The 22,750-nt window shown below is 43.9% G+C and overlaps 1 protein-coding gene across 9 annotated transcripts in view; it reads right to left on the bottom strand.

Moving 5' to 3' along the window:
• Positions 1-22,750, bottom strand: part of SORCS1 (sortilin related VPS10 domain containing receptor 1) — a 1,093,315-nt gene that overhangs the window by 381,177 nt on the left and 689,388 nt on the right. For all 9 annotated transcript variants that reach the window (XM_073595916.1, XM_073595919.1, XM_073595918.1 and 6 more), the window contains exon 8: positions 2,837-2,926. In XM_073595916.1, coding sequence (XP_073452017.1) covers positions 2,837-2,926 — 90 coding nt within the window. The remainder of the gene's footprint in view (positions 1-2,836; positions 2,927-22,750) is intronic.

The raw sequence follows: 22,750 nt of genomic DNA, 5'->3' as shown, positions 1-22,750 counted from the left end.
CCCAGTGCGGGCTTGCTCCGCACTATACAAGTCGGGGAAAAGTGAGTTTATTACCTAACAGTTTTTCCATCCCCAGGTTGTTTCTGAACTTTTATGTAGCATTACAGGAAGAGGGTTACAATGAATAAGTGGACCTTGCTGAAGTGCAAGGTCTGCGTTAGACCAGTTTCATGTGGGGCAGCTTTCATTCATTTATAACCACTTACGCTCAACCTGGAATCAAAAATAGAATTGCATATAATCATCAGAATCTCAGCAATCTACCACCCTTAAGTTCAATAGATTACCAATTTTCGGTCATTTGTGAAGACAAAACTGAGCATAATAAATAGACACAACAATACAGTTTATTGAAAGACAAAATAGACAATGGATCAAAACTATGGCAACAGCTTTAAAATCTGCTGGGCATATTTTTCTGTTGGGCTCATTCAAGGCAATTTCTATCACATCTTTTTATGGTCAATAGAAAGATCATTTTATGTCTTTGATCCTACAATTTGATTCTATAATTTGATCTACAATTTCGCAAAAAGAAAAAGAAAATGGAATGTTTTTTCAAAATGCTATGTGTATGGTCAAATTAAGTGATTAGATGTGTAACACTGACATTAACCACTTGCCTACAGGGTACTTACACCCACTTCCTGCCCAAGCCATTTTTCAACTTTGAATGACAATTGCGCGGTCATGCTACACTGTACCCAAACACATATTTTTATCATTTTATTCACACAAATAGAGCTTTCTTTTGGTGGTATTTAATCACTGCTGGGTTTTTTTTTACTAAAAAAAAGACCAAAAATTTTGAATTTTTTTTTAATTTACTTAGTTTATGTTAGTAAATTTTGTAACTAATTAATTTTTCTCCTTCACTGATGTACGCTGATGAGGCGCCACTGATGGGCACTGATAGGCTGAAATGGTGGGCATTGATGAGGTGGCACTTATGGGCACTGATAAGATGGCATTTATGGGCACTGATTAGGTGGCACTAATGAGGAGGCACTAATATGCCGCACTTATGGGCACTGATTGGTGGCACTGATATGTGGCACTGATGAGCACTGATAGGCAGCACTGTTAAGTGGCACTAATGGACACTAATAGGCGGCATTGGTGTGCACTGATAGGTGGCAATGGTGGGCACTGATAGGCGGCATGGATAGGCGGTACTGATGGGCACTGATGGACATTAATGGGTACGATGGGCGACACTGATGGGCATTGATCAACAGCAGTGATGGGCATTGATGAGCAGCACTGATGGACACTTATTTGTAATCAGGACACTGATGATCAGTGCCCTGATTACATACCTAGCTGTCCCCTGTGAGGAGATGCCGTTGATCGGCTCTCCTCACACTCTGACAATGTGAGGCGAGGAGCGCCAATTACCGGCATCTACATGTTTACATGTGACCATCTGTGATTGGACACAGCCGATCACATGGTTAAAGAGCCACGGACACGAGATCAGGGTCGGGCTGTGTACCAGCAACATGGCGCAGCCACGGTCGTCACCCTGCATGCCCCCGCAGGCGCGCAAGAGCTGCCATTCTGGGAAGCCCTCATATGATGCTGTCCTAGAACGCAAGCTGCACCACCCCGCCGTCATTTGATGGCGGAGCGGGCGGCAACTAGTTAAGGATTAACATATATTGAAAGAGATTGGCAGGATTGAAAAAAACCTTTTATCAGTTGTAAAGCAGATTTGGTCCAGCAGTTTTAGATTTGCCAGACTGCCAAAAATTGAATCCAAGTGAACCCACTCATCAAAAAAATGTACATGACACTCTGGCTTTTATGGCTTCCACTAGCAGAAGCTAGTGGAACAATAATAACAATGAATGAAGGAAAAAAAACTGGGAGTTAAAGTGGATGTAAACCCAAGCTTTTTTTTTAAATGAAGTCTTGTACCTTGTACAGTATAGGATTTCATGTCATCTGTGCCCAGTCTTGCCACAAAGAGTTAATCCATCTCTGAGCAGTCCTCTTATATTTTTTCAGTGAGATAAAAACAATCAGAGAAATAGATGTATGTTTCTCCCCTTGCTGTGAGTGACAGGTGATTTACATATCTCATGCACAAGTGTGACAGAGGCATTCTGTGTACTTCCCATTCCCCCTCCTTTCTTCTGGATGTTAGTGATCATGGGGCATAATCCACAAGACCAGCAGAAGTTCAGTGTAAGAAATACACAGGAGAAAATGCATGTTGATAAGGGGAGTGTAGAGGTGGGCTGGGAGTGTAGAGGTGGGCGGGGAGTCTACTGACATCACGACTCCACCCACTGAACTTCGGACAACAGACCCACCCACAGAATATGCAGTTTTTTGGGTCTCATAACAGACAGAGGGGAGACATTTGACACGTAAGGATACATGCAGGAGGCATGTATATCCTTAGAGATTACCACTATGGCAGTAGTTTAGAAAGGATGAGAGTGGGTTTACATCCACTTTAAGCATGATCAAGTGGCCATGGTCAAAGTCATGTGACTGGTCTCTCCTTCAATCACAGCATTCACTATGCTGTTTAAAGTGGCATGACGCAAGCTTGACACCATTTCCTTAATTCTATGAATGGATTGTAAAATACAAGCAGCTTTATGGAGAAACTTCACAGTGTATAACAAGTAGCAGTATCCACTATAAAAAATAAAAAAAACATAGATGCTCCAAATGACCACTTTGTTCAGCCATGTAAATGCTGGGAAGTTTTACCCTTTTTGATGACAGTGAAAAATCTTGTTTGGAATATGAACTATTTAGTTAATACTCAATGCATTGATCATTGAATGTCAATATGGAAATTTTCCAGTGATCACAGTACCTTGGGTAGAGCATACTTGGGCAGCTTCATCTGTGAAAATGGTTCCCTCCTGTAGGACACGTAGTAATGTGGGCGCCCCCCAGAGGTCAGCTGTGAAAAACAAAGAACAGAAAGGTATCAATAATTAATCTGATAGATAAGATGTAAACATCCCTGGGCCAATGAGAGACATAAAGTAGACATGTCAGTAGCTTTAAAGATCTGCACAAATAAATTCCTAACATGTCACAATATACAGCAACAGTTTCATTTGTCAGAAAAGTACACCTTTTTTTAACTTGTCAGTTTTATTGTAATATAAAGATTTACAAGTGGCAAAATATTAATAAATATAATGCAATAAGAGTCTAACAGGTGAGTTCTTTGTTTCTGTACTTGTTTACATAAAGAAAGTCATATTCTTTGTTATACTGTACATGACAGCAAAGTAGTTGGTATGGACCAATTTGGAAAATATCAAGCCCCTTCAGAGTGGGTTCAAAGTATGCAAAACAAGATTGTGATGAGTTTCGAACACAAACAGTAACACCGAGTACATAACCCGAATGTTAGCAAAGGAAATAAGATAAAGCATGAGTACTAAGGTACTCACACTATACTACAGCTTAGGTAGTATAGTGATAAATAAGCATCTAGGTGTTTAACAAGAGGCTTTGCCATATCCCTGGGCAGTAGATAAGGACTTGAGAGAGGGCCCTATGAGAGGACAAAACGGGACAAACAGTATCCTCAAAATGTAAGGTGGGCAACTAGTACTATAGAGCATAGGGTTAGTACTGAGCTTTGCTGGGAGTAAGGCCTAGTGGCTTATAGGTGGAAACACGTATAATTTTATGTGATAACCAACTTACATCTGGGGTCTCGTAACCAAGGGGCCCAATGAGCAAGACATTTTTGTAGGGTATAATGTGCTCTAGCATACATATAGTATATTCCATATGTAGGTTCTGGTTAAGAATGGATATACAGAGCTGAAAGGTGTGGGGGGGGGGGGTGACTAGATTTCCAGTTTCGAGCAAGGGCTAGCCGTGCAGCTATCAGAACATGTGTGATCATAGGATGGAGTTGTACATGCCATGCTTGTAACCCTAATCCCAGCAAAGCGATTTGAGGGGTTAATGATACATGTGATTTTGTGAGTTGAGATAATAGGGTATTCACATCTTTCCAGAATAGGGTGATTACAGGGCAGTACCACCATACATGCGGGGATGTGCCTGGAAGACCACAGTTTCTCCAACAGCAGTTTGAGTGCAATGGATACATATGAGACAACTTGGCTGGTGTGTAGTTCCATAGGTGGAGAATTTTTAGGGCTGATTCCCAATGTGTCAGGCATTTGAAAAATTTTAGCGGGTAGGCCGTAGCTTGATGCCAACTTTTAGGTTCCTCTGTGAAGTGGAGTTAATGTTCCCATTGTCCATAGAAAGGAGTTTTTGATGCTTTTTGTTAGATGCTAATATTTTGTAGATAGTTGAGATCCCCTTGCAAGTGCGGGAGGGATATTTGTAAGATTGAATGAGCTGTTGGAGCAGGGTGGAAGTGGACCAGAGAGTGTCGCGCAGGGCATGTCTGATGCGTAGGTATTTGCAAAAGTCTTTGTGACTGATGTGCAACTTGGCCTGTAGTATATGGAAGGGATATAAGACTACAGCCCCATACACACGTTCAGAAATTCTGCCAGCAAAAGTCGAATGTGAGCTTTTGGTCAAAAATTCCGACCGTGTGTATGCTCCATTGGACTTTTGCTGGCAGAATTCCAGCCAGCAAAAGATTGAGAGCAGGTTCTCTATTTTTCGATCGGAAATTCCGATCGTCTGTACAAATTCCGACGCACAAAATTTCTATGTATGCTCAGAAACAATTCGACACATGCTTGGAAGCATTGAACTTCATTTTCTCGGTTAGTCGTAATGTTGTACATCACCGCGTTCTTGACGGTCGACAGTTCAGAGAACTTTTGTGTGACCGTGTGTATGCAAGCCAAGCTTGAGCGGAATTCCGTTGGAAAAACCATCCAAGTTTTTTCCGACGGACAATCCGCTTGTGTGTGTGGGCATTAGTTTTCAAATAAGTCTCCAACGGTCTGGATCCCAGCCACAACCCAGGAGTCGATCCCCAGATCCTGACACAAGAGATTCATTGCAGTTAGGGGAAGCAGTTTGAGTAACGCTTTTGGTATTCCTTGGGATGCTTGCAAAATGGAGTTCCACACTCTTATCGTAGCAGTGATTGAGTCAAGATAAAGTTGCGGGGGAGTTAATTGAAGCCAAGGCTGCTAGTAGTTGCTTAAGTGAACATCCAATTACAGTTTCCTCTATTTGTAGCCAATGATGCTACGATGAGGCCCACCATCTCCTCGATTGATCTAGCATTATAACTTTGTAGTATCTTTTGACTTCAGGAGTACTAAGGCCGGCAGTGCTTGTAGAAGCGTATAAGGTGGAGCGACGGACTCGAGGGTGTTTACCATTCCAGATAAACAAGTTGAGGAACCTCTGAAGCTTGGCCAGTTGATCTTGCAGAAAGGTCATGGAGATTGAGCAGAACAGGTAAAGGATATGAGGCATGAGAAACATCTTGACTAGGGCATTTTTCCCAGCCCAGGATGTTTTTATAGAGCGTAAGCTAAGGGATATATCCTGCAGTTTCTTAACCACTCTATCCAAATTAATCCTTACTAGATTGATTGAGGGCATTGTCAATTGGATGCCAAAGTATGTTAGTGATGAGGCTGGGGCCCAGGGGAGGAGGGATAGGTCAGAGATTTTTTGTTTTAGTTGGTGGTCCAAGCATATTCCTAACATGCAAGATTTGGAACAGTTAACTTTATAGAGAGAGACTTTGCCAAATTGGGTAAGGAGTTCGGTAAGGGGCAGCAGTGACTGAATCGGATTGGTAAGTGCAACTATCATGTCATCGGCATAAAGTCCTATCTTATGAGCAGTGTTACCTATTTGAAAGCCAACTATGAGGGGATGTGACCTGATTGGTAATATTAAAGGGCGTAGAAGTAACACCAGATGTTTGGACTCTGGCAGAAGGGGAGGAATACAAGTTCAGGATAGCAGTAGCAAAGGGGCCATGTAGACAGAACTTCTGTAGGACCGCTGATAGATACCCCCAACGTACTCTATCAAACGCCTTCTCTGCATCTAAGGATCGAAGCAGAGAAGTTGTTCGGTAATGTTCTGCCCACTGAATGAGATTAATAAATCTCTTAGTGCCATCTGGGGCTTGCCTGTGTGGGACAAATCCTAGCTGATAGGGGTGGACCAGATGTGTGATATATCGTGAGAGACGGGTGGCCAAAAGTTTTGCGTAAAGTTTGGTATCAGCGTTGAGCAGTGAAATGGGTCTATAATTGGCTGGGTCCATGTGTAGCTTGCTGGGTTTGGGAATGGTGACAATCATCACCTTTAGGGATTCCTTGGGGATGTTTTCAGATTCTACAAAGTGAGAGAAAGTCTTACATAGTTGGGGACTAAGAAGGGTGGAGAAGGTCTTGTAATATTCATTACAGAAGCGTCTGGCCCGGGGGCTTTATGTAAAGGGAGGTTACAACTTGTGTCTTTGATCTCCTGTTCTAGGAATGGCTTGTTTAATTCTGAGAGTTGGGCAGTCCTAAAAGTGGGCAAGCACATGGGATCTAAAAATGTATTGATCTGAGTCAAGTTAAGTGAGGGTTCGGTAGTAGAGGTGCTGAGGTTATATAGTTTCGAATAGAATTCGCTGAAGCATTTAGCAATATCTTTGGGGTTGCATACTCTGCATCCCTGAGTAGTGAGGGGATTCTGGCTATTGCTTCTTTTTGTTTAACTTTTTGTACTAATAGAGCACCGGGTTTGTTGCTATGTGTGTACCAGTTGAGGCGGAGCCTTTTGATGTGATGGTCATACACCGAGTATAGATAAGCACGGAGTTCCTCCCTAAATTTATGCAACAAAGTTGTGAGGGTATCAGTAGGACTCAGTTTACTACTCTGTTCTGTTTGATTTGCTCTAGAAAAGCATTAATATGTTCCAACCTCTTAAGCTTCTCCTGGGCCCCCAGCTTAAGAAAAAGGCCTCTAATATAAGCTTCGTGTGAATTCCATAGAATTATTTCCCTCTTAAGCTGTTCCTGGTACTCTGGGTTGGAAAGAATTGCTGTATTCATGCGCCATAAGGAGTTTTGAGTAGCCCTAGGCCCGTGATCAAACATAATGGTAATCAGGGCATGGTCTGACTTCGTTGTTAAGTCCTATGGTAACCTGAGATATGTATTGGAGGATGGATTTGTGTACCAGGAGGATGTCAATCCTGGAATATGACTTGTAAGATGCCGAATAGAAGGTATAGTCCATCTCTGTGCTGTGCAGGCAACACCAGGGGTCATAGAGGTCTTCAGATAGGATCAGGGAGGACAGAGTGGTGGATCATTGTCTTAGGAGGCTGGAGGTGTCTGAGGCCTTGTCAGCTATGTCATTTAAATCCCCACATAGAATAATTTGCTCTTTAGAGAATGGTTGCAATTTGGCCATTACGGATGTGAATAAGGTCTTATGTTTCATATTGGGGGCATATATGTTGGCTATCACTAATGGGGAGTTATTGAATGAAGCAAAGAGAATGAGATATCTGCCCATTGGATCAATTTCTATATGATGGAGTTGGAATGCTTTTGAATTTCGTACAGTAATCATAACGCCTTTGGCCTTTTTAGGTGCGTTAGCAAAGAATTGATAGGGAAGAGCCTGTGATGACAAGTAGGAGCTCTGTCTTGTGCAAAATGTGTCTCTTGGGCACATATTATATCCGATTTTTGGGATATTGCTTCCCTCCAAAGTCTGGATTGTTTGAAGGGGCTATTCAGCCCCTTCGCATTGATAGTGGTAAAAGTAAGTGGCATTGTGAGCAGAAACTGGCGTTGCTTACTAGGCCCAGAGAAGGAGCTCTAAAAGTGCAGAATAACGATAACAAATATCAACTGAGCAACCTGAACAGTTCTATAGGTTAAGAATAAAGTATAAACTATGCAAGAGATATGCAGTGTAACAGTAAACTGAACAATAACCAGCACGGGGACGTGTGCTTAGCACACTTTGTAATCGGGATGTGAGAAGAAATGTATGGGATGGCCAAGCTTCCAGGGTGAATTAGTGGAAGACAAATTTCCCATTGTGGTAAGCCCGCTAGAATAGAGGCTATGGCAGAGAAGATCTTTGGTTTCTGCGTTCAGGCATCTCTCGAGCATGTTGTGGGTTATGCGGCGTGTGCCATTTGATGAGGGGGTAGGAACAAGTCCCCAGTTGTGGAGCTGTTTATATCCCTCTTTCAGGGAGGTGATAGCCACCTGCTGGCCTTTATGCGTGACAAGTAACTTGGTAGGAAAGCCCCATCTATAGAGTAGCTTAATATCTTGCAGGACTTTAATGACTGGAGCAAGTTCCTTCCTTCTTTGTTCGTTAACTGGTGATATATCCTGATAAAGTGTCACCCCTGCATATGGGGGAGGTCCGCCACTTTTATTTGAAACTTCTGAATTGCCTCAGCCTGCACCTAATGAACGTCCACAACCTCATTATGCGCTGCCACCATGTCAGATAGTTGGAGCTCAATGTTATGTGATCTTTCCTCCAGGCCATCCACTCTGGTGGCTAGATGGTTAATTGATAATCTGAGTGCTTTGTGTAGCCCAGACTGAAGGGAGAAGAGTATTGCTTTTAGCATAGCCTCTGTGGCTGGGGCATCTGCTGCAGGGAAGGCTGAGAGAGAATCAGTGTTATTCTCCTCATGATCAGGGGTCTGTGCTGGCAGTGAAGCCCAGTGCTGCTTTTTGGCTGAGCGCAGCTTAGTGGGTGAAGAGGCTGGGGAGACTGCAACCCTCCTGCAACCCTCTTACCTCTTTCAGACGAGGAGGAGAAGGAGACTTTATTTGTGGACTCCTCCATGTCAGAGTCTGGGTCTGAGGCAGGGTCTCTGGACAGTGGCTGTGGTGAGGCAGTGCGGTCGTTCTCCATAGCACCATCTTGGGGTGCTGTGTGCGGCAGCTTCATAAAGTAATCGTTGAGGCAGCAGGACCCGATGCCTGCAGTCGCCATTGGGTCATGCTCAGCTAATGTTCTGAGATCTTCCCCTCCTCGGGAGAGGCAGAATCAGCGGGCAGGGACGCAGAGAGCCGGGTAGTTCACCCTGAGAGGCAGAGCAGCAGAAGATCACGCGGCCATACTATTTGGCGGCCAGGGCACGCCCCCCAAAGTTAAACCTTTTATCATTAACCACTTGCCTATTGGGCACTTACACCCCCTTCCTAACCAGGCCAATTTTCAGCTATCAGCACTCTCACACTTTGAATAACAATTATTTAGTCATACAACACTGTACCCATATGAAATTTGTGTCTTTTTTTCACACAAATAGAGTTTTCTTTTGGTGGTATTTAATCACCCCTGGGTTTTTTACTTTTTGCACTATAAATAAAAAAAGACCGAAAATTTTGTAAAAAAAACAATTTTTCTTTGTTTCAGTTATAACATTTTGCAAATTAGTAATTGTTCTTCATAAATTTTGACCAAAATGTATACTGATACATATCTTAAAAATAACCCAAGTCAGTGTATATTATTTGGTGCTTGTGAAGGTTATATAGAGTCTACAAGCTATGGTGGCAATCATTGAGAATTGATCACATCTGATGTACTGATGGCCAATATAATTTCTTGAGACACTAACAAACTAGGAAAGTACAAATTTCCCCCCAAATGACTCCTTTTTGGAAAGTAGACATTCTAAGGTATTTAGTAAGAGGCATGGTGAGTTTTTGAAGTTGTAATTTTTTCTCAGAAAATTAAGATTTTTTATTTTTTCACAAAATTGTCATATTAACAGGTTATTTTTCTCACATGGCATGTGCATACTTGCAACTGCACCCCAAAACACATTCTGCTACTCCTCCTCTGAGTATGCGATAACACATGTGTGAGACTTTTTCACAGCCATGGCCACATAGAGAGGCCCAACATGCAAGGAGCACCGTCAGGTGTTTTAGGGATATAAATGACACATCTAATTTCTTGACTACCTATTTTACTTTTGAAGGAACACCAGGAAAATGGAAATGCCTACAAAATGACCCCATTTTTTTAAAGCAAACACCCCAATGTGAATTCTATGAGGCATAGTGAGTCTTTTGAAATGTGGAAAGAAAATGAAAACGCATTTATTTACTAATTTTTTACACATTTTTATGTCACTGATGGCGATGGGTGCTGATAAGGATAGGGTGGCACTGATGAGCACTCACTGATGGGCACTGATGTGCTCTATTGGGAACTGATGAGCACTGATAGGGCACAGTAGTGGCACTGATGAGCACTAATAGGGAACTGTAGTGGCACTTATAAGCACTTTAGTGGCACTGATGAGCGCTCACTGATGGCACTGTAGGGCCCTGATTTGCACTGTAGGGCACATATGGCAGTGTAGGTCACTGACAAGCACTGATACACACTCAGTGATGTGCACTGTAGGGTACTGATGTGCACTGATGGCACTGATGTCCACCGATGAGCACTGTAGTGGCACTGATGAGCACTGTAGTGGCACTGTAGGGCACTGATGAGCACTGTAGTGGCACCATAGGGCACTGATGAGCACTGTAGTGGCACTGATGAGCAGTGTAGTGGCACTGATGAGCACTGCAGTGGCACTGATGGGCACTGTAGTGACACTGAAGGGCACTGTAATGGCACTGTAGGACACTGGTGAGCATTGTAGTGGTACTGATGAACACTGTAGGGCACTGATAGCACCGTAGGGCACTCAGGATCATGCCAACTCATGCTGCTGCTGTGTTTCTCTCTCCTTTCCTCACACTAATACAGCATGTGAGGAGAGGAGAGAGAAGAAACACTGCAGCAGTGTGAGCTGAACAGGGCATGATCCCGGTTTGTTGACAAAGTGATCGCTCTGTCATTGGAAGGAGCAATCACATCAAAAAGGGTCACTATGATTGACCCTCTACCCCGACCTGTGATGCACTGGGTCCCGCAGTCCCAGCAATCATGGACATTTCCGGATGCACGCCCCAGTCATATGACGGCATCCTAGTACTAGCCGGCCACGCTATGGCCGTCATTCGGCTATAGTGCGGTCAGCAAGTGGTTAAAAAGCCATTTTGGATTCCATTCAAGTGACATTGCCTAGGCTTAGGTGATGTCATCATTCTGCTGCAGGCCAGGGGAAGTATTTCTTCAATCTTCATTCTATAATGACCACCATTGTATCTTTTTAGTTACACTGATACATTAATTAGCATGCATGCACTTAAAGCGGAACTACACTGCGTCTGAGTACCACAAAGCAAAAATGCTATTTAAAGTGGTTATAAAGACAGAAGTTTTTTAAGCGTAATGCATTAACGTAAAAAATCTTCCAATGTCTGTGCCTGCCCCCTCCCTAAACACTTACCTGACATCACCCTAATCCAGCGCTGTCCCTGCCAGCAGCCCCATTTCTGATCTCTCCCTGCATTGATGGACTTCACTGAGAGCAGTGTGTAAGGGGTAGGGCAGGGTGGTGGTTGTTTGTCACATCCTCCATATTTCCTATTAACTCGTCGGGTGCCAAGTGAGGGTCATACAGGAGGCCTTCCCCTGGGGTGGGTTCTTCCAGGCTATGTTAGGCACATTGTTGCAGGGTCATTTTACATACACATAGGGGGCACCTCTGTTTTGTGTCATATTCATCAATACCCTGGGTCAAGGCTGAGGTTGCCATGGGGGAATACTTTACCTTAAGGCGGGCCTCCACTCTTAGAGATAAATGTACACCATGTACATTGGCACTGCAATGTTCTCACTTTAACTCTCAGTTTCCCATGACAATGTATGTACACCTTCACAGTAACTTGCATTTTAGAGGGACACACTGAGCCATTGTTCACATCCACCTGTCTAGCGTTTCCACTACTAATGCACAGATGGGCCCCGTCATGCACTCTGAGCAGGCTTCACACGTTCACTCAACTTAAATCTTGAACCACCGTACTTCTGTACAGGATAGGGGAACCTCTGTGGTGAAATCCGCTTCCATTGTTATGGGAGATAGACTGCTGGGATAATGAGTGCCGACAATGTCTCCGTCGCTGCTAGAGGCCATGCAACTTATAACAGGCTGCTTGTTAAACTTCTGTTGCTCCAGGTAACCCTTTGTGTCTTCACAACACTCCATTTCATGCTGACGTCTTCATACCCCAATGTATTAAGACCCACTTGTTAACTATGTGTGTGCCAGTAACTTGCAATACACCTCTTTAGTAACTTTACACCAGACATGGACAATGTTTTAATACTTTACTTAGAAAAAGTGCAAAATAGACAGTTCACAGTCAAACAGATAGGGCATTACTCCTTCCTAATTCCCTAACTATAGGCTGCTTGTGTGCTGCCCTGGCATACCTGCAAAAGTGTAGTCCAGTAATCATAGTCTTTCACAGGCTCTCTTGTGCAAGTTTAATTCCTTCGGAGGCATACACCAGTGCTGGTGTCTTCAGTGCGATCTCCAAGTTAGAAGTCTCTACATGTAGACAGTAATACATGCACGGCTTTTTTCTCAGACAATAGGTGCAGGAACTCCCCTTTGTAGAGTCACCCCTTTTCCCTGCCTCTACCCACCTCCGAGCACCATCCCTTGGTTCCATCCCCTACCCACCTCCCAGTACCGCCCCTTTTAGACAATACAGAACCAAGTATCATTTTGTGGTGCTAAGTAATTTGTATGGAATTTGGTAATAATATCAAGAAAAGAAGTAAAATATATCCCCTTCAGCCAGCAACAATAGATCCCCCTAACAACAATGTACCACCCACAACAAAATTCTCCCCCCAGCAACAATAGACTCCCGGCAGCATCAGCAGATCTCCGCACAGCTAGCATTGATAGACTCTCTGGCAGCCATCAACAATAGACCCCTCCCCCAACAGTAGATCTCCTTCAGCAACAACTGAGCCCCCAGCCACATAAGACCCACCCCTATCAACAACAGGTCCCCCACCCCTAACAATAGACCTCCTCAGGAACAACAGACCCCCCCTGCAAAAGTAGATCCACTACAGCTATAATAGATCCCCCAGCAGTGAGCATTAATACCCTGCAGCACACCCCAGCACCCCTTGCCATTACATACAGTCAGTCCAGGAGGTGCCAGAACTGCGTTCCCCCATGTTCCCGCTGAAAAAAAGCCCTGAATGCATGACATCCTTCTGCCGGTCCGGGTCTAATCTTCTGTCTCAATCCCTTACAGGTCTTACAACCCACAGCTGCACTGAGGCTCTCTGGACTCGCTCACCTCTCTATCTAAAGGAAGTCTAAACTCCCTTCCACTCCTTTAAATGCTGACCACTGATCCAATTTATATGTCACATGATAAGTGGGCCAGAACTAGAGCAAAACCCGCAAAAGAGACCAAGAAACCGGGCATGGAGTTACCTCTTGACCTCCCAGCTGGGACAGTTAGTTTAACTGTTTCAACCTGCCCACATATGGAAACCATTGGCTCCTGCTGCTGTCAGTAAAATCCTGTGAGAAGGAAGCAGGCTGTGGGGCCAAGCCACCCTGTGTGTGTCTATGGACACACAAAACCCGACTTGGGAATGCACCTGCATGAGTGCTTCTATAGCAAGGAGATTGCTATGGGGGCACACGGAGAAGATGATGAGCAGATAGCACAGGTGGGGATCCCAGAAGTGCAGGTTCGGGGCCGTTCTGTGAAATACCACTGCACAGAGCAGGTCAGTATAACATGTTTGGTAAATCACTTTAAAAAATACCCCCCTGGCAGGAGCCTATGAAACATGATCTGCACTCCATTTAATTCATTGGAGGACAGGTGAGACATCAGGTATCTTTTATATATCTTTTATATTAAAGAGAAGCTGTCACCAAAATGCTTTACATGTGATGAAAAAAAGTTTAGAACATTTTTTTTTTTTTTTAAATACAAATTAAAAAGTGTATAAAATGTAAGTTTCACCCAAGCACTTAAAATCTCCCCCCAAAATGTTTGAGCCTTCCCCGCCTATGCACAAAAACATTGATTGCACTGCACATGTTACATATCGCCGTGCATGCCGGAGTGAGGGCAATAATTCTAGGCCATTTATTCATGGGTAACTCTAAATGATGACCTGTAGGGTCTTTTAAAGTGTTGCCTATGGAAAATATATGGTACCGAAGTTTGTTGCCATTTCACATGGGTGCACGCAATTTTGAGGTTTGACCTTTTGGATATCTGTTTACTTGGCACAACCTCATCTTTAAGAATTTGCCAAAAAACTGGGTAATATGTTGCATTTGTGCCCTCTAATATTAACGTTAGTGTATTTTTAACTGAAATGTTGTGTTACCTAAACCGTTACACTAATGTCATGTGACATACAACATTTTAACTATAATTATTTTATTCCCCAGGATGTCTGCTTTCAGAAAATATATAATATTTTGAGGGTTTTATGTAATCTTCAGGTCTATAATGTTTTTTTTTAAAGAAGTAAAGAAAAACCGCTCTGGCAGTGAAAGTGTTATGCCCTGTACACACGGTCGGACATTGATCGGACATTCCGACAACAAAATCCATGGATTTTTTCAGACGGATGTTGGCTCAAACTTGTCTTGCATACACACAGTCGCACAAAGTTGTCAGAAAATCCAATCGTTCTGAACGCGGTGACGTAAAACACGTACGTCGGGACTATAAACGGGGCAGTAGCCAATAGCTTTCGTCTTTTAATTTATTTTGAGCATGCGTGGCACTTTGTGCGTCTGATTTGTGTACACACGATCGGAATTTAACTGATTGGATTTTGTTGTCGGAAAATTTTATAGCCTGCTCTCAAACTTTGTGTCGGAAATTCCGACGGAAAAAGTCAGATGGAGCCCACACACGATCGGAATTTCCAACAACACAATCCGATCGCACTTTTTCCGTCGGAAAATCCAACCGTGTGTACAGGGCATTAGTGTGTATAGAAGTCAACTACCATGTGATGTTTGCCTAGGAAATGCGAGACCTTGGAAGCAGATATTTATTTCTGGTATTGGCATTTTGTTTTATTTACTCCAATTAAGAATGCTGTCTGGCAATGCTTGCATGAGACCTGTGAATCGGTGAACCATGGATTATTCTGATAGGTCAATTTTAAAGCCTTCGCTGTTATTGGCCACAAAAGCGTTATTATGACAGATCACAGTCAGCGTGAAAACCAGGTCAGCGCTATTGCTGTATATGCAAAATCCTGGATGACTTGTAATCACCGTGCATTAGCAATCAGTACAAGACGGAGATCTATGGAACGGGTAGATTAGAAGGCAATATAAGTGCACAAATCTCTAAATGAGGGGATTATGGGATTTTTTACATCTGGTAATTATTTTTTAAAATAAATTCTGCAAAAATCAGGTTGTTAAATGTTCAGCGATATAGTTTTCTTGAGGATTTAAAAGAACCGTACAGGCTGTGAACATAGTAAAAATCGCTCCACACAAAACTAGAGTGTCCGTCATGATTAGGGACTGTTGGGGTTAAAGAAACCTTATCATCAAAAATGCAGATACAACTTCAGAAAGTAAAATGAAAAATATAAGTGCAGCGCTATTAATCTGCAGCGTATCACCCTCTGATTGGGCTTTCCCAAAAAGATCTATTGAGAAAGCCCAATCAGAGGGTGATATACGTGTAGAGTAGAGGAGCCATGCCCATGAGGTCACACAGCCACAGTGGTGAGCAGGACTATACAGAGCTGGTTTTAACTGAATATCTTGTAAGTGTTTTCTAATTGGGGCACTTTAATACATTTTTCACTATGTATCCTCTATCTATTGTTGCATGAATGTGGAGCCATATCCTATCAGTAATACCGAGTAATAACCCTGGTGTGGAGGAAGGAGAAAAGCAGTGGGGCAGTATATATGAGAGATCTTTCTTGCAATCCCCCTGGGAGGCTACTGATTGGAAAGTGGATACAGAGTAGCTGGTCGGATGTGGAAAAGATGAGACCTTAGCTGGGTAAATCCTTCCGGGGCTCAAGTGGTTATTTACAGCACATAACATTTTAGGTAGGTGGCGCTAATTGTCTTTTATACACAACTTCGGAAAGATCAAATATTTAAAATTCTTTTTAATTACTCACAATGTGCCTTTGAACTAGCTTGAAAATTTGACAACTCCAGTTAGAGTCTATTCTCTAGCACAGCCCCTCCCTTTATGCACATCATAGCCCTACCCTTGTTTGGGATTGTCTAATTGCTGTCTGTTCTGTCCCAGCTACTCTGCCATTCATTTCGACTTCATTTTATATAGCTGCTGGAGATAGAGCAGCCATTCTCTATCTAGAGAACTAGGGTTCCTCCAGATGTTGCTAGGGGTTCCTTGACCTTTGGTTGATTGACCTTCCATCTTAAAGTGGTTCTAAAGTCAGAAGGTTTTTTATCTTAAGGCATTCTATGCACTGAGATAAAAAAAAACCTTCTGTGTGAAGGAGCCCCCCTCAGCCCCCCTAATACTTACCCGAGCCCATCTCTATCCAGTGAGGCTGCTCGGGACTCTCCCTCCTCATTGGCTGAGACAGCATCGAGTGCCATTGGCTTCGCTGCTGTCAAAGTCAGTGAGCCAATGAGGAGAGAGAAGGGGCTGGGCCAAACCGTGGCTCCATGTCTAAATGAACACAATGACAGCGGCTCGGCAAGGGTGCCCCCATAGCAAGATGCTTGCTGTGGGGGTGCTCAGCAGGAGAGAGGGGCCAGGAGCTCCGGGAGGGTCCCAAGAAGAGGAGGATCTGGGCTGCTCTGTTCAAAACCACTGCACAGAGCAGGTAAGTATAACACGCTTTTTATTTTTTTTTTAAATAAAAAAAATGAGACTTTAGTATCACTTTAAGGTGTCTGCATAGTTTTGGACCCAAACCCACTTGGTGCTGAGTCAGTGACATGATAGCAATGATCTTTTTAGCTGTCTTTAAGGGTAGTATTGTGACCACCAGTGTAAAGGAGGCAAACATCTCACATCATCAGTGTACAGGGCACTATTTCCATTGACCCCCATAAATTAACTTTAGCAGGGGTTCCGAAGACATGAAAATTATTTTGAGGGTTCCTTCTGGGTAAAAGGTTGAGAAAAGTTGCTATACACCAGTGTCACTTGAGCGCCAGCCCTGATTCTACCGGAGCTGCTTACATCCAGGATGGCGGCGCCTAGCAGCAGTCTCAGGGCTTTGGGATGTCTGCACAAGGACCACAGGCAGAAACAGAGGCTCCAACCATTCCTATTTTATTTACAACTGAAAAATTTACTGGTGTTTTGCTTTAATGGACAGGGCCCAATTATACTGCATTGTGGTAACACACTTGTTGCTGCAAGGCCTGGCAACAAACATTGCATGTGTAGCACTAGCCCCGTAGGGGCTGCAAGTGCCAGGGTACCCCACTGCTGCACAGCCAGGCACATAGCATCTTCAACTTGCATCCAGACACAGAAACCAGTCCTTGAGCTTTGATTTTGTTGTTTTATTAAGGGGATAATAACTTGGATGGGGATAGGACTTATGTGATGCCCAACTTGACAGTAACACAAAAAACCCAGGGGCAAAGTTCTCCCTATATACAGTTTGACTTGATCCTTCTGCACAACTTGACTTGATCCTCTGTACAGCTTCACTTGATTCACTTCTTTTAGAAACCAACAGTCTCGGTTAGATTAGCAACAGTCCCTTACAGACTAGGAGCTTTCAGGCCTTTTAGAAAAGTAGCACACGTGTTGTGAACTGCATCCTGGAGTACCTTCAACTCCCTTGTAGATACCGGTCCCAGCTCTACCGCTGCAGGTAATGCTAGCCCACCTGGGTGTCTCTTTACCAGCTCACCTGGCTGCTTCTTCACCAGTCTACCCTGCTGACTCTCTTAACTGGTCTACCCGACTGACTCTCTTCACCTGTCTACCAACTGACTTTGTTCAACAGTCTACCCGACTGACTCTCTTCATCGGTCTACCGACTGACTTTGTTAAACAGTCTACCCAACTGACTCTCTTCACCAGTCTACCCGACTGACTCTGGGGATCTCCCATGGCAAGGTTCGATGAAGACTTAAACACACCGCTGTATTCAAGAGAAACCTGCTACATGTAGAAATCTCATCCCTTGTCGGTCCCTGCACCATGCTGTAGTACTCACACTGTCCTCCTTGCTCCCACTGCCTCTCAGGAAAGCCTCCTTCCAACTTCTCCTGTGGTAGGATCCTTCCAGGCCAGCACCTGAGCCCTGGCCTGAGGCAGAGCACCCCCCCACACCCACAGACTAGGGGGTTCTCCTAAAGGGCCACCAACAGCCTCCGCAGCACTGCATCTCCATTCTTTCATCTCCATCATCCACTCGACTCCCTTCCCAGCATGACTCACATCTATTTAAGGGCTTTCTTAGTCCCCTGCCAGGCCCACCTCCTGCTGATCAGCAAAGGGCACCTAAATATACCTCCACAACACAGATTGGAGCAAGCAGCTAATGAAAAATTTGCTGCTCCAAATCTGGTGCATTTTGTAATTTTTCTCTTTTAATTGAATTAAGAAACAAAGGGCAGGAAGCGGAGTGGAGAGTATGGACATATGTACTACCATGCTCTGTGCTAATCCTATACAAGCTAATGCCCATGTGCATATGAACTTACAGTAGATATTATCTAAGCCTAGATTTAAAACGTAGCTTCGCAATTTCACAGTGCGATTTCACAGTGCGCTTTCACAGTGCGATTTCTGTTGTGACAGGTGTGACTCTAATGTAAATGAATGCGATTTCTGAGGGGATAAAGCATAGCTGGAGATAAAAATTGGCCTGAATCCTCACTGAACTAGCATACAACTCTTTTTTTAATTGGATCAGAATTGCACCAATTGAATGTGAATGGCTTTGATAGCAAACAATGTTTTTTTTTTAAATGATATGCGAATCTATGCTTTTCGGATCAGATCTAATCTGCTTAGAAATCGCATCAGTGTGAACCAGGATTTTCAGTCAAATCCTAACTATAGCTATACCTGCTCCTACCCCTATTCTAAGACAATTCTAACTACTCTGTAAAGGAAAAGATCTGTATACTTACCTATTCTGAGGGCAATCCGGTCCGGTCACATGATCACTACAGAGGTCGGCTTCAGTGAAGAGGAAAGATCACCGTCAATGGCTTCATAGGCTTATTACAGGGCATCCATTGTTGGCTGTCCCTCCTCTACACTGAAGCTGCCGCTGGGAGCCAATCATATGACCAGACCGAAGATCCTGGAGAATAGGCAAGTATAGATATTTTTCCTTTACGGGGTGGTTAGATATGTCTTAGAATGGAGGTGGGAGCATATTTAGTTATAGTTAGGATTTTATTAAATTCACAAAGCTAACACACCAGGATAAATTTACTTTTTTTCAAAAAAGTGACAGTTATTATCAGCTAGGCCATTGTTAAAGGTAAATTTTAGGTATGAATTTTATTGCATAATTACATTAGTCCAGATTAGGCTAATGTACTGTAAGTATACATATCTCCGAATGATCCTTATGAAAGAAGCAAATTACTGTAGTAGTCGGTGTTACTGCAGCAATAGCAGCAATCTTACGAGTCCTGTTCTGAGTGACTGCCATTCTGCATAGTAACCAAAAGGGGTCGCTTGATAGACATTGACACTTTTCACAGAATGCCTTGAAATTTTTCAATCAATACTAGCATTCTAGGATTGGATAAAGAGGCGGTGACATCAGAGGACTAATGTTCTCTGACGTCTTTAATCCCAATGCAGGGCCCATAGCCCAGGATGCTGACTAATAGTCCACATGCGGGGGAGCACAAAAACAATACAGAAAAGAATATTTACCCCTGTAGAGCATTTAGCCCCATTGCAAGGGAAAGTTTTTGCTTTTACCACAATTCAGCTTTGAAAAAAACATAGAGCACCTGCCAATACATTTATCTGCTGTCTGTGTCTCTATTGCAAAAATTCAATTTGCTTCCTGTCTCAGTGACATCACAGGAAGTTGAAAAAAACTTTCCAAAAGGATACAGACAGGAATTAAAACATGAGAGAAGTTTTATCCCTCTATCACCTCCATTGCAAAATCTATAAATACACAACCTCTGAGATACATTATATTGTCTTTATGGACCTTGCTTTGTGCACTGTTCCAAATCATTTGGTGGAGGGGGGATTATGGTGTGGGGTTGTTTTTCAGGGGTTGGGCTTGGCCCCTTAGTTCCAGTGAAGGGAACTCTTAAGGCGTCAGCATACCAAGACATTTTGGACAATTTCATGCTCCCAACTTTGTGGGAAGAGTTTGGAGATGGCCCCTTCCTGTTCCAACATGACTGCTCACCAGTGCACAAAGCAAGATCCATAAAGACATGGATGAGCGAGTTTGGGGTGGAGGAACTTGACTGGCCTGACCTCAACCCGATAGAACACCTTTGTGATGAATTAGAGTGAAGACTGCAAGCCAGGCCTTCTTATCTAACATCAGTGCCTGATCTCACAAATTTGCTTCTGGAAGAATGGTCAAACATTCCCATAGACACACTCCTAAACCTTGTAGACAGACTTCCCAGAGGAGTTGTAGCTGTTATAGCTGCAAAGGGCGGGGCCAACTCAATATTGAACCCTACAGACTAAGACTGGGATGTCATTAAAGTTCATGTGCGTGTAAAGGCAGGTGTCCCAATACTTTTGGCAATATAGTGTATTTCCAAGGACAAAACTGACCAGATGAAGCTGTCCAGGACCCCGGAAATCAGTGGTGGTTGGCTTTAAGCAGATAGTCAGGAAGATGCCTGCTTTGCTTTGCAGTAGAGAGAAGTCACAATGACTTACAAATCTCCGCTTACCATATCTGTTTCCTGACTAGCAGAGGAGTGCAGAAACTCTATGAGGTTCCTTATCAGTGTTAATGTGCTCATACATATGTATTGTGCTTGTTTTCTGCAGGACAGGAGGAAGGAGGAGGAGAGGGTGGATTGTGCACTGAGCTGTAAGGGCAGATGCTTGAGCAATATCTCTGTGCCAACGACAAGCTGTAATCACATTGCTTCTGTTTATTTATTAATTTCTCTGCTGCTGATGCATGGTGGGTAGCACCTACGTCTGGCGCTCCAAGGGAGCCGTATTTCAGATAAGCCACTCTGTTGCGCTGTATCTGGACTAAAGAGTCAGTTCAACTAAAAAACTAATTGTTTTTAAAGTTTCTGATAAATTGCAGATCGGAGATAAGCGACTCATTAAAATTTTGCTGCGTCAACAGGACTCCAAACTTGGTGCATTTTTGTAATTTTTTTTTTTTTTAGTTTAATTAAGAAACAAAGGCAGGAAACAGAGAAGGGAATATCAACATTGATTGCATCTGCTGTAAGGCCTTGTACACATGGGCTTCAGCTTGTATAGAAGCAGCGTGTACAGAGAGCTTTTACTGAGGTTTAGCAAAGCTTTGGGCGGCCTTGTTGAAGCTTTCAATTTCAGTACTTCCTGCCTGTGCTATAGCCAAAAGACAGCTGCAGGGACATCCTCCCGTGATCCCACTGCCCGCGTGCCCCCACCTTCAAACTCCACTAATCACAGATCGAGGCTAAGGGCCAATCACAGTGGCCCTTTACCATGTGATCAGCTGTCAGCCAATGACTGATGTCATGATGGATGTAACCACAAGCCGGTTATCGGCTTTTCTTTCCTCGCACTGACATCGTGGGGAGAGAAAAAGAAATCCGATAACCGGCTTATGTTAAAGGGACATCGGCACTGATTATCAGTGCAGTCCCACCAGTGCCAATCAGTGCCCATTAGTGCTGCAATCAGTGCCCATCAGTGTCTTCTCATCAGTATCACCTATCAATCCTGCCTATCAGTGCTCATCAGTGCTGCCTACCAGTGCCTATCAGTGCCGCCTATCAGTGTTCATCAGTGCCCTCCATTGGCTCACTCACTTCTCCGCCCAGCAGCCCCACCCTTACTCCATCTAGGTCACGAGCAGCTTCGGCTCCTTCCTGCATCCTCCTCCTCGACGGCTTCCCTTGCGTCTCCTCCTCCTCAGCAGCTTCCTCTTCAGCGGCCAATATGGTCGCATCTCCTCTCGACCAATTGGGTCTTAAGACCTGCTTCCTGATGCTCTGTGATCAGAGCCCACCCTTTTTTGAAGCCAAATAGAGCCTCAGACTCTAATCATGAGCTTCAAAAAAAAAGAAACCCATTGAAATCTTTGCGTCCGACGCCCTACATGTAGATTAGGGGGCAGTCGCATGGATTAGGGGGGGCGGTGCCCCTGCACCCCTTAGGGACGGGCCGCCACTGCTGAATATAGCACTGCCAAAAACAGAGAGACGAGCAAGATGACCAGAGACTGTATTATTGATAGGACAACTGCCCCCTTTACCATCCTTCCCACTACTATGCGATAAACCTTCAAAACCCAAAACTTCAAAACCCAAAGCAAACAGACCCCCATATCTCTTTTTTTGAGACAGAGAAAGGGACTGAAGATAGTCCCTTTTCTCTGCAACACTTTACTTGAATGAATGAGGAATCTGTATAGAGATTTCTCATTCATTCCGAAAATGACAGTCTGATACATTGTAACACTCGCGGTTACTATGTATCAGCTGTCAATGGATATAGAGCGATCACTGCCTATATCCACTGTAGTACAGGGGGGAGCTTAGTAAACATGTTTACTAAGCCCCCTAAGCCCCAACTTCACTTCCACCCACACCGCTACCCCCCTCTCCTCCACCGCATCCCCTTTCCTGACAGATCGCAGAGATCAGTGCAGGGAGAAGCTGCAGGCGGCAGAAGGAGAAGGAGAAACGCTGCTCGGAGCAGCCATGGAATGGGGGTGCAGGAGCAGTTTGGGGGGGGCGATCT

The sequence above is a fragment of the Aquarana catesbeiana genome, linkage group LG08 (genome assembly GCF_042186555.1).
Source record: "Aquarana catesbeiana isolate 2022-GZ linkage group LG08, ASM4218655v1, whole genome shotgun sequence".
Classification (NCBI taxonomy): Eukaryota; Metazoa; Chordata; class Amphibia; order Anura; family Ranidae; genus Aquarana; species Aquarana catesbeiana.
Note: the sequence above shows the minus strand (reverse complement) of the source record. Positions and strands in the feature narration are given on the sequence as shown.